This window comes from Gymnodraco acuticeps, unplaced genomic scaffold (genome assembly GCF_902827175.1).
Source record: "Gymnodraco acuticeps unplaced genomic scaffold, fGymAcu1.1, whole genome shotgun sequence".
Classification (NCBI taxonomy): Eukaryota; Metazoa; Chordata; class Actinopteri; order Perciformes; family Bathydraconidae; genus Gymnodraco; species Gymnodraco acuticeps.
In genome coordinates this window covers 1,466,746-1,479,708 of record NW_022989890.1, presented here as the reverse complement: position 1 = coordinate 1,479,708, position 12,963 = coordinate 1,466,746, and the positions used below count along the sequence as shown (strand labels likewise).

The following is a 12,963-nucleotide window of genomic DNA, read 5'->3' as shown; positions in this document are numbered from 1 at the left end:
GCATGACCACTGCAAGATCCAAGATGGGGAAGACACACAACAGCATTTCATCGGCAGGTTTCTGAGGTATAGAGCGGGATAAAAGTGGATTATGGAAGGTTTGATCATGAATACATATTAATGAATAGATAGATGGATAAATGAAGATGGATTAGATAGATAGATAGATAAATAGATATATAGATAAATAGATAGATAGATAGATAGATTAGAGATAGATAGATTTTTTTGCGTTTTTTATTTTCAAATATAGTGATTGGCTTATTTGCCAATAGGCTCGTGTTTCGTGTGCAATCTTATAATACAAATCTCCTTTCTTCATACCCAGCATCCCATGTCACATGATGACAGCCCATCCCTGTTTTTTTTCCCCATTTTCCTGCTTGCTTTTCCTCAAAGAATCCAGTAGTGGGCAGTGATATTACAGAATCATACAAACCATGTAATATCAGTGAGGGAGAAGAAGAGAGCCCCCCCAGCCCCGCCCTTTGACTCACCTCGCTCAGATGTTTTTTTTGTGTGTTTCTGGTTTGTTTATGACGCGGGTCACTGTCTCCGTTAGCTTGACAGCTGACCAAGTATATGCTGTTGTAAAAACGCGCTTTATTGGTGCTTTCATAGAAAATACTGTGCTGTGAAGGAGACAGATTTATAAGAGGGTAGAAAGCTAGCAGCAGTAGGCGTTGGTCCGCCGTGCGAGTAGATTACATTTGTTAGCCTAGCATTTTGACTAGCATACTGTAACGTTATGCCGTGACGTTGGACAGAAAAAGTGGTTGACGACCCCGGGGGAAAGTAGTTTAAATTATAATACATACACAGAGAGCACAAGTGCATGTGTGTGGCACTTTGATTCGCAGGTTAGGCTTTTAAACAGCTGCCTGGCGACTATATTTGAGTAGCTTGTAAGCTAAATTCATGTTAGCATGGCGTCAGATACAAGTGACACCGAGGAATTCTATGATGCTCCTGAGGACGTTCACTTTACTCCATCTCCAAAAGTGTAAGGAAACTTTACATTTTCATAACTTGACTTCACATACAAGTGTCCAATGCATACTCTTGTCTGCTTAATGTGTCATGCTAGGTTATACGAATCAAACAACTTATAAGCAACCGTTAGTAATGAAAGCTAAAGATAACTTTGCTAAATGATAATGTTATATACTGAACTGCATCAGAGCCTCTAGTCGCTGCTAAATACTGTCCTGTAAGTCCTGTATATAAACTATTAAAATGTGTTGGATACCTACATTCACTTGCTGTTTAATGTAAGTGCAGAGAGAGTCAACCCTAACTAGTCACATGATGTTATTCCAGAGATTAGATTGTGAATTTGTAACACCAACCATATTTTTCTAGATGTCATTGTGTTAGCTCGGTGTTTTGGCTGGCTGGTGGTTGTATCGACTGAAGTCAAAATAAACCAGGAAACATTGGCTGTTTTCCAAATAATGATAGGACTCCTACTTATTTATGATGATCCATTAAATCAGTTACAACAAGGTGAAACTGTGAAGCTTCCCCCTGGACTTTCTGTCATTTGTAAATTATAAGTGTTTGCTTTTTCAGAGTAATTGTACATTGTAAAGGCTACCATGCAATGAATGGTCAGTTGATAACACATGCATGACATGAATCATTTTGGTAAATCTAGCTGCTCTTTTTTTACTAGTACCTATTACTTATTATCAAGTTCAGAACAAAAACTATTCATTGACCTTTTAGCAGCATCTGCTTACTAAATAACGTCCCTAACACCAGTGAAGTGAATACCATTGTCTGTGAATTGCTTTCAGAATTTCCCGAATAATGACATAATAAGGATTATTTATTTTTTTCACTCTACCCTTGTGTTTTTCTAGGTCACCTGCAAAGTTTTTCATTCCTTCTCCCAAGGTATGTTTATCCAAGCCCAGTCACTGTTGAAACAAGGCACTGTTTGCGGAGTTGCGATTGGACTGATTATTCTAACTTTGTCAGTATTTTCAGTGTTACCAAGGCTTGGAAATGATGTGGAACATGTTAATACATCATAATACATACTAATACATTCATTTAAATTAGATTCATTTATAGTAAAACAATTTAGATCATATTCTTTTCAAATCCTTTGTTGAGTATTGAGGTAGATTGAAACTAGTTATTTTTTGCCAGATATATATCATATGATTGTTAGTTTAGGAGGTAGGTAGGACTTAGGGCTGCTCGATTATGGCAAGATTATTTGGGTCAATAATTGATATCACGATTATTATTATAAGTTGAACACAGTATGTTTTTAACAGTTGATTACCCTGAACTTTAAGTATAATTCAACTGAAAAACCAATAATAATAAAACGTTTTTTTAAAAATCGTTTTATTTCGATTATGTTGTTTTCATAATCGTTGCAAGCCAAAATCGTAATTGTGATTGAAATACGATTAATTGATCAGCCCTAGTAGGACTGTTGGAACTGAACCCTACAGTGGGTAATTATCTAGAGGTGAATGCAGTGTTTGTAGTTTTCGTTAATGCTGCGCCCACCTTAAGTTAATTCATGTTAAACTATTGATACCCTGTGTGAGAAACAGCCTTGTTTTATTAATGAGTCATTAACTGTGAACAGTCATCCATTGGCAACATATCAGCTTCTTACTGACAGTTATTATGTAAATATATAATCCGGCCTTGTTGCTCTGCACGTTGTTCCCACACAGGCAGTTACAACTGACATTCAAATTAGGCTTTGTTCCTTACGAGATATAGCGAAGATGTACTGCTTTATCTGCAGCACAATACTGAAGTGATATCAGAATGGAACCAGGAGTGAAACCTGCTCACGGACCAGCATTAGCCCTGTGTTTAAGAGAACTGAAAACATTGAGTTTGCAGCAAAGAGAAATTGTATAAAAGGAAAGTGTTTCATGCATAGATAAAATCAGCATGAAGAGCCGGGAATTTGATCAAAATCAGTCACTCAATGTCTGCATCAAATTAAATAATGAAAGTGAAAAGCTAGAGAACTTTTGGAATGTTTAAAGAAGAATATTTCTTTGTGAGAAAGCAAGTCTGTTTTTGTGGCTGCGCCTTGATGTTATTCAAAGCTAGCATGTGTTATTTCCTTTCTTGTATGTATTGTAGTGTCTTAAAATAGTTTTCTGAACAGCTTTCACAGAGACCAGTAAACGCTGCACAAGATGTGAGTTGCGGAGTGGCCGCATCCGAGAATCAGCAAGATGATCCCCTAATGGTATGGTTTTTAATTGAATGGCCCTTTTTCTGTGTGATCTATGATAACATGGAGATTTCATCATATTTTGTTACTTTTGCAATATAGTGTATGGCAGTGTGGATTTCATAGATACATATTATCTTTGACATATTTCTGTTGTAGTGGGAACTTGCATTATAGTATCTGTTTTGTTTTTCTCTTCCTCAAAGATCATTGATAGCATCATTGAGGAGAGTCAAAAGGGAAGTGCTGGTGAAGTGGCCGAGGTGGCTGAGCTGTTGGATCAGCTTCATGTTGATGTGAGAGCGGAACCGGAGGCGGAGGAAGAGGATAATGCTCAGGAAGTTCCTGCGGGGCTAGCAGCGCCGGCTGTCCAACCTCAACCTGTGGAGAGGCCAGAGGATCAACAGGAAAGTGCTGCAATAAACGGAGCATGCTCCATACCTGAACCCGCAGACCTCCCAGGGCCATCAGTCGGCTCTCAAGAAGGCGTTCAGCTCCCAGACATCACCAGCACCGTCAGACTGAGTCACCCTGGGGGTGCTGGGGTGGATGGTGAGGGGGAGTGGGGGCACAGACCTGCAGATATCTTAGACCAGGTCCCATTCGCAGATGGGTCGGCTGACTCGGACTCCTCTGGTCCTCTGAAACCCCCGCGGAAATTCACAGCGGAACCAGACATTGTAGCAAGCACCAAGAAGCCTCCTCCCTCTCGCCCCCCCCCTCCCAGCGGAGGACCTCCACCCAGGCCGCCCCCCCCAGCTTGGCAGACTCTACCTTCCAGGAAGTCTCAGGAGTGTCTCAGACCAAGTGGACTGGAAGGTACAGAGAACACTTCACAGTTCAAGTAGATACCATCGACCGAAGATATTATGTAAACGTTGAATTTAACACTGAGGCATCATTTTATTCGTTTTTGTTTTTTTTAAATTAAGAGTTTGCTGTTTCTGTTAAAGAAAACACTTTAGAGCAATGGGAGGTTTGGAAATGTTGAAAAACAACTATGATCTCTTACTTAAAAATCAAATGTTTTTAGGGTTATGCTGATGTCTCACAACCCATTCAGGATTCAAGGCTTGTATTGTCCTTTGTGCATAGCTACAGTGTAGATATGTCAATGAAAAACTTAGGTCACAGGCTCTTCCAACAGTGCAACACAATAAAACAGGGTTGGAGAGGAGCCAAAGACACGGCAGCCATCATCACCGGAAACACTTTATTTTATAGCTGTTCTAACCATGCAATACTATATTTAGAAACCTTTTATTTGACAAAAGGGGAACATTTGCTCACTGCTACACATGAGTTTTCCCAGCTATGTGTTTGAGATAATGAAAGAACAGCTCATAGAGTCCTCTCCTCTATGTTCGAGTACAAGCATCCCGGCAAATTGATTTCTCTGATTATTTTACTGTTTAATCCACTACCAAGTCATACCGCTGCTTTCATAAACACAAAGCAGACAGGTTGTCAAGTGTTGTTCTGTTGTCCAGTGTCTGCAGGCGGCTGTGAGGTCCTGGAGCCGTCCGGCCTAGTGTCTCCCAGCAGCACGGTGAGGAGCCTCACCAAAGAGCTGCAGCATTCCTTGGATCTGGCCAGCGCCATCAGTGGAGACAAAGTGGTCACAGCGCAGGTCAGTGAGGCTGCAAAACTGAGCGAATATTCCCTCCAGAAATGCTCAAAATGAAACTTTTTTTTTGTAATACTTCATTTTGAATTTTCCTTTTAGTTACAATAAAGCAAATACATACACAGTATACAGTAAGTAGGTGCCCGAACCTTTACATCAGGGCTATTCAATTAGTTTGGAATGGTTGATGAAAATGATCCAAAGCAAGGGGCTGGGAAAAAGATGGCTTGAAATATGAGCAATCATATTAAGAGCTTCAGATACAGTAAATACTACAACAGCATATATTGTCTTTAATTCAATCAAACAACATAGCCCCAAGGCCTTAATAGATCTAAATGGCAAGTTCAGAACTCAGTAGGCCTACATGTGAAGCTAATTTAACCATCAACATCATTTCATTTGATTTAGGTGAAATGATTTAATCATTCACGCAGAGATGCAATCAATGACAGTTTGTCACTACAGTAGCTAGTAGGTGGGTTCGAAACCCGAGCCCGCCGAAGTTTTTAGGCAATGTCTTCCCCTCTATCTGTCAATGTAACACCCTCTCTGGAATAAAGTCAACTGGACATCATTATCAATGCGCAGGTCACTGCATTGGTACAAACTCATCTATACCGCTATGCTTGGACTGCTGCCCCTCTACATATCCACTTACATATCACACAAACAGTACAGCTATAGACTAAGATCTCAACATTACATCACTCTGTCCGTCCCCTCAGTACGCACGGTGCTTGGGAAAAAAGCCATATCATACTCTGCCCCCTCGACCTGGAACACACTTCAGCAGGAACTTAAGCTGACCACTTTGATACCCATCACGGATTTTAAACTCATTTTAAAAAAGCTGGAGAAATCATCTGTGGGTGTTTGCACCTGCTATATCTGACTGCTGTATATGGATTTTAATGACTACTTTTTACGATGTTGTATTTTAGTGTTGCCTCTGTGTTTAGTGTCCTGTCTGTCTGTAACTTTGTGTGGTAGTGTTACCACTGACAGGTCTCTCTTGAAAATGAGACCTTGTGTCTCAATGAGATCTACACCTGTATAAATAAAGGCTAAATTAAAAAAATAAAGGCACTCTGGCCCAAACAAAATTATTTAAAAAAAGAATTCATACAAATAAAAAGTAGATTACTTTTTAACATTATACTCAAAGGGCCAGTAAATATCAGCCCGGGGCCGGATTTGGCCCGCGGGCCGCCAATGAATAGCCCTGCTTTACATGGTGTACAAGAAAAGAAAAAAAAGCTGAGTATTACATTGAAAATTCCTGAGAATAGTCTAAATCTGCCAGTCGACAGCATCGTAGACATAAACAAAAAGGCCAAGGGTAACCCACTAGTAACAAAACAAAACAAAATACCGAAAGGAGGCAAAGAGAAAACAAAAAAATAAAAAAACCTGGGGATGGATTACCAAACATCAGACACAATTAAGAATTACGCAGTCTTTACAGAGTAAGTCAAATACAAGCAGCAGCAGAGCTCTTTAATTAAATTATGAATTATCCTCCAGCAATGTCAAAAACGGCTTCCGCACCTTAATGAAGCAATCCTGTGAATTCAGTCTGTTCAAGTGAATTTGCTCCATCCTCAAAATGAAACTTTATTTGCACAATTTCACCATTGCTTTGTTTTTTCAGGAAAATGAGGATGGCCGGGCCTCGTTTGACGACGGAGGAGAAACTCCAGGCTCCCAGCGGCCACGTTCCCACTCTGGTAGAGAACTGACAGATGAAGTAAGACTCCCTCTCTGTTTGTTGTTACTGCCACATTTTTCAACTTGAATACGAGCCATAACCCAACCTCTGGCGCATTCCTTACACGTTATCTTCAAACAGGAAATCCTTGCCAGTGTGATGATCAAGAATTTGGACACTGGAGAAGAGATCCCTTTAATCCAGGCAGAGGAGAAACTTCCTGCAGCGATAAACCCCCTCACTCTGCACATCATGAGGAGGACCAAGGAGTACATTTCGTAAGCAGACAATAATATTTCAGTTGCAGTAATGTCATATTTGTATTAGCAAGAGACGCCAGAATCATATCTGTATCTTTCTCAGCACTGTTCCATGTAATGAGTAGTTATTTTGTGAGAACAATAATGTGTTTTAAAGAATAAACAGTGCTTTATCAAGTATAAAAACACATGTGTATTCAAAAACTGGAAAGATTATGCAATAGAAATTATTTCCTATTAATAAGAGTTTTTCCTAAAAAAGGGAATAGGCTTTTTGATATAAGACACATCCTCATTATAGCACTGCCTTTTTCTCGTAGCAATTTCCCACCACTCAAAGCCTTTTTTAAGCTAACGGTAATTTCTTTTTTTAAATGTTCCTCTCAGGAATGATGCAGCGCAGTCGGACGACGATGACAAGGCTCAGGCTCCTCTGGCGGACACAGATGGAGGAAAACTCAAACAGAAAACGTAAGCTACCCAATTAATTCTGTCCTTTCCCCGCTCAGAGACCCAGGTCGTCGCACGCATCTCTGCTTGTCTAGCTGACATCTCTCAGTGGATGTCTGCTCACCACCTCAAGCTCAACCTTGACAAGACTGAGCTGCTTTTCCTTCCGGGAAAAGATTGTCCCACTCTTGACCTAACAATCAACATCGGCACCTCAGTTGTTTCCCCGACTCAGACTGCAAGGAATCTGGGTGTGATCCTAGATAACAACCTGTCCTTCACTGCAAACATCGCTGCTACAACCCGTTGCTGCAGATACACGCTTTACAACATCAGGAAGATACGTCCCCAGCTGACCCAGAAAGCGACTCAGGTTCTGGTCCAGGCTCTCGTCATCTCACGCCTAGACTACTGCAACTCCCTCCTGGCTGGTCTACCTGCATGTGCCATCCGACCTCTGCAGCTCACCCAGAATGCAGCGGCTCGTCTGGTTTTCAACCTTCCTAAATTCTCCCACACCACTCCGCTCCTCCGCTCCCTTCACTGGCTTCCGGTAACTGCTAGAATCCACTTCAAGACACTGGTACTTGCTTACCATGCTGCGAATGGATCTGGCCCTTCCTACATCCAGGACATGGTTAAACCGTACACCCCAGCGCGTGCACTACGCTCTGCATCAGCCAAACGACTCGCTGCACCCTCGCTGCGAGGGGGACCCAAGTTCCCATCAGCAAAAACACGTGGGTTTGCTGTCCTGGCTCCAAGATGGTGGAATGAGCTCCCCATTGACATCAGGACGGCAGATAGCTTGTACATCTTCCGGCGCAAACTGAAAACTCATCTCTTTCGACTCCACTTCGAGCGTTAGAACTATTAACAAAGCACTTTTATACTAATAAAGGACTGGCTTATCTAAAGCCAGTTGAGTAGCACTTGAAATGTTTGGCTCTATGAAACCTGATGTACTTATATGATTCTGTTTTCTTCAAGGTTGTGTCTTCCTGGTCGAATGTACTTATTGTAAGTCGCTTTGGATAAAAGCGTCAGCTAAATGCAATGTAATGTAATGTAATGTAATGTAATGTAAGGACTTATCGTAGCCTGTTCCTTGAATTGATGTTCTTCCCCTTCTCACCACGTGATCAAATATAGATTGTAATTTTTTTATATCCCTTTTTATTTATAACCAGGACCCAGTTTAAAAAGTTCCTGGGCAAGTCTGTGAAGAAGGCCAAGCATCTGGCTGAGGAATACGGAGAGAAGGCAGTCAACAAAGTGAAAAGTGTGCGAGATGAAGGTAAAAGAACACAACTATCAGAAGTAATTGTGCTTATAGTTAGATTTCAGGAAAACACTTCTTGTTGTTTTTTTGTGGAAAAGTACCTATATTCTTACTGCTCCAAACTACAAGTTAAAGTATAGTGATTTTAAACTCTTATGTACATTTTTTATAATAGTGGTTATTTTTTTGTGTTAAATTACAAGTGTAAGGAGAACAGAATTCAGGGTAAAGAGAAGTGCAGGCAGGGGAAGAGACTTTATTGAGAAGGCCATTTATAAACGGATGTGGGCTTTGAGAATATTGAAGGACAAATAATTCACTTTGCCGCTGTCATTAACATTAATGGCAACATTAAAATATGTGCACTACTGAATCATCAAAAACCACATATAAATAACTCAACCAACTTTGCTTCACCAAGCAGATTGAGCAGGGCATTTATTTCCCTTTGCTTAGTGATCTCGCGTATCTACATTTTCCAATACGTTAGCACGATTTGACATGCATCCCTGAGAAATGTTTCACTGTTGAGTGTGAGGCTATTAAATCTGGAACAAGCTCTACTTAATCATGAAAATGGAAACAGTTAACACCGAACATTTGTTAAACATCTGAGGATAAATGTTGCTTCTAAAGAGAACATCCATTTGAAAGGATTTTCCAATGTCTGCACATGCGTTTGAGATATTAGCGCTCCTGCTGCTGCGAAAGGTTTGATAACCTGAGTTATGTTTTTTGTTTCGGCTCAGTGTTCCACACAGACCAGGACGATCCGTCATCGAGTGACGATGAGGGCATGCCTTACACCCGGCCCGCCAAGTTCAAGGCAGCACACAGCTTCAAGGGCCCCTTTGACTTTGATCAGATTAAGGTTGTGCAGGACCTCAGTGGAGAGCACACGGTAAGACCATCTTCATTTACAATGCTTAAAGAAGTTTGCCAGTTAAAGGTCACCTATTATGCAAAATCCACTTTTTCTTGTCTTTTATACATCAACATGTGTCCCCTCTGTGTAAAGAGACTCTGAAAGTTTCAGGAACAAAGATTCTCTCTCTTTTTGTCCTGATCCATTTATATAAAAACCTGTCTGAAAATGAGCTGATCAGATTTTGGCCACTTTATGATGTCATAACGATTTTTTTGGCTTGTGTAACCATTAGCCTATCACCAACCTAGGTAAACCCCCCCCCCCCACCTTATCACCTGAATCTCCTCCTAGAGCACCAATAGGCGCGTTCACACCGGAGTACTTTTACCCCGTACTTTTCCCGTTTAGTTCCGTTAGTACCCCTATTGTCGCGTTCAGACCAAAAAGAGTACTTAGTAGTGGTGCACGATAATTATCGGTCCGATATTAGGAATTATGACGTCATCCCGATAAACCCGATAACAGTATTAATAGCTCCGATAATATACAATATATTTTTTGGGTAAAAAGAAAAGAAAAAATACTGCGGTGTGGGTGGATTGGGATGAGGGGCGCTTGTTTTTTACTCGGCTCCTTCCGTTTTGCCAGTACTGTGGTATTAGTGGTTTAGGAAGAGGGGAGTTTTTCACAAACCCAGCGCTCCCTAACTCATGCCTGGCTGTGACGTAAATGGTGTGCGGCCGTGAAGCCAGGACAGTAAACAAACATGTCGTCGGTAGTATGGGACTATTTCAACGTTTCAGAGTTAGATAGTTCGCTTGCTATTTGTATTAACAAATGCAATGCAGAAGTTCCACGAGGAGGGAAAAAGGCAACGAGCTATAATACTTCCAACCTGATTAGTCACCTGAAACATCGCCATCGCTACCATGGTGTGTTAAAAGCGTACGAAGACGCCTGCGCTGCTAAACTAGCGGCGAATCCAAAGCCAGCTGCAAAGGCACCGGGGCTTTTACCTATCGACGAGGCTTTTGAAAAAGGCAAGAAGTTTGCCAGATTTGTTTGGGAAAATAAATATGGTCACTTTGAAGAGTCAAAACTGTTCTTGGCTTTGTTTTGTTCATAGTAGTAATGCTCATGTCATTTGCTCACTACTAGTCTTTTTTTTACCACCAGGTGTGCAAAAACTACAGGTACATTTAATATATATATATATTATATTATTATCGGGTATCGGTATCGGTCTTGAGAAGCAGGAAGTTATCGGTATCGGTTTCAAAAAACCAATATCGTGCATCCCTAGTACTTAGTGCTGGGAACTTTTACCCCCATTTTTAGTGCCTGCTAGAGAGGTGGTACCAAAAAAGTATCAATTTCTATTGGCTGGGGAATTGCAAACCACGCCCCGTAAAACTCTGAAAAGTTTTGTGAAGCCGCCATTGTATTTGTGGCATTAGCATTATTAGCATTAGCCCCGCGCACCAACGGAGAGAGAATAACTTATGGCAACACAAAAGAAAACATGGGAGCGGTGGAGATGAGGAGGTGTCTGCGTTCTGGTGATTTACTCGGAAGGCTTCAGTAGAAGCTGCTGGGAGTCCCAGCAGCTTCTACTGAAGCCAGTCCCCAACTCCGGGGACTTCCAGCCGGGGACTTCGGGTGGCAGTATACGCCGTGAAGTTGTTTGCGGCCTGCCAGTAAACCCAAAGCAGAAGAAGTGACGTCAGCGGCTCATTTGTGTAATCTTCCCTCAAGGAAAAGTACTCCAGTGTGAACACGATTGGTACTTAGTGCCCTGGGGTACTAAGTGCCGGCACTAAGTACGGCAAAGTACTTGGTGTGAACTATTGTGTTCTTTTTAACCAAATCTCTCTCAGAGGGGCGTGGGGAGTGGCTCCTTATTTTCATCTAAAGTAACAGACAGAGAATCAGCACTTTTGAAACAGGGCTGAAACAGAGGGGATTATGGGATGCTGCAATGATCTGTTTGGTATTTGGAGCCAAACACTTCAGAGACATGTTTTGTATATATCTGAGACCTGTAATATATTGATGAAAAGGAGTATATAGGGGACCTTTCAGGCTAGTATTACAGCTTCTGTGTCTTCCCCTCAGGGGGCCGTGTGGACGATGAAGTTCTCTCACTGCGGGAGGCTGCTGGCCACAGCCGGCCAGGACAATGTGGTTCGCATCTGGGTCTTGAAGACTGCTTTTGACTACTTCAATAATATGAGAATGAAGTACAACACTGAAGGTAAGGTTTTTCTTTGTTGTGGTATGATGATTGATACGTTTAGATGGCCAGCTTTGGCTGCAGTAAGATGCTTTCTGATTGGTTCCTGCAGGTCGAGTTTCACCGTCTCCTTCTCAGGAAAGTTTATGCTCCTCTAAATCTGACGACCACCTGGTGAGTGAAATGAATAATACCTTTTACTTACGGTTATCTAGTGTTAGAAGAAAATATAAAAATCAGTGATCAAATTCAGAATTGTATTTATTGGTTTATTGGTTTTAATAGGTTTCACAAACAAGGCACTTCCGTGTATAATAATGAATAAATAAACACAGTAACATAAATGAAAGAATATAAAAACATGAAATAAGTCAAGAAAAATGTGTCACAACTATTATACTTTTTTTTTTTTACAAGATATATAAATACAAAAAATAAAATACAACACGTTTATGATAAATTACAAAAAGCTGTGCAGTTCTATTTTAAGAAATGTATATTCTTTCCCTTTTTATAAATAGTGCAAGTATTGCAAGGTGTATTTTTTACAGTTATGTTTGTTGTTGTCTTAGGCAAGTTGTGCTCCAGAGGACCCAGACACAGAAGATAGAAACGCCCCTTTCCGTCAAATTCCCTTCTGCAAGTATAAAGGCCACACGGCGGATCTTTTGGACTTGTCCTGGTCAAAGGTAAATGAATAAGTAAAGACATGATAATATCAGGTGATGTCTTACTGCCCTCTTCATCCTTCTTTCATCCCTCGTCTTCATCTTTGTACGTGGGGAAAACACTGGAATTATCTCATCCTGTCTCTCAAATGCTTTGGACAAGGTTCAACACTGGCTGAACAACATTTGCTTACAGTTAAATGCAAAAAAAACAGTATGCATGATGTTCAGTAAACGACCAGTCAAAATCGAAGGATCCAATGTGTTTTTAAACGGAGCAGAAATAGAACTAGTCTCCCACTTCAAGTATCTTGGAGTCATATTGGACTCAAACTTGACTTTTAAGAAACATATTAAGAAAGTATCCAATACCGTTAAATTCAACTTGCAACATTTTAAACAAATTAGACCTTTCTTAACTGTCAATGCTGCAAAGTCATACCTCCACTGTATGATTCTATCCCACATTGAATACTGTTTGACAAACTGGTCGTTTGCTTGTGCCACAAACCTGAAACCTATAGAACAGCTGTACAAGAGAGTACAAGAAAAGTATATGCTGCTCATGCGCTTTCTGGATATCATGTATTTATTTTTGCTATGTATATAAATGTCATGTTCTTAAATGTTGTATGTGAGGGACT

General features: G+C 40.8%; 1 protein-coding gene across 2 annotated transcripts in view; it reads left to right on the top strand.

Annotated features, from left to right (window-relative positions):
• Positions 1–480: 480 nt before the first annotated feature.
• Positions 481–12,963, top strand: part of wdr44 (WD repeat domain 44) — an 18,007-nt gene continuing 5,524 nt past the window's right edge. For both annotated transcript variants that reach the window (XM_034200090.1, XM_034200081.1), the window contains exons 1-13: positions 481–1,003; positions 1,866–1,899; positions 3,152–3,235; positions 3,427–4,039; positions 4,711–4,850; positions 6,502–6,597; positions 6,700–6,836; positions 7,206–7,289; positions 8,459–8,565; positions 9,300–9,451; positions 11,534–11,672; positions 11,764–11,825; positions 12,224–12,340. In XM_034200090.1, the coding sequence (XP_034055981.1) occupies positions 927–1,003; positions 1,866–1,899; positions 3,152–3,235; positions 3,427–4,039; positions 4,711–4,850; positions 6,502–6,597; positions 6,700–6,836; positions 7,206–7,289; positions 8,459–8,565; positions 9,300–9,451; positions 11,534–11,672; positions 11,764–11,825; positions 12,224–12,340 (1,842 nt within the window). In that variant the 5' untranslated portion in view covers positions 481–926. The remainder of the gene's footprint in view (positions 1,004–1,865; positions 1,900–3,151; positions 3,236–3,426; positions 4,040–4,710; positions 4,851–6,501; positions 6,598–6,699; positions 6,837–7,205; positions 7,290–8,458; positions 8,566–9,299; positions 9,452–11,533; positions 11,673–11,763; positions 11,826–12,223; positions 12,341–12,963) is intronic.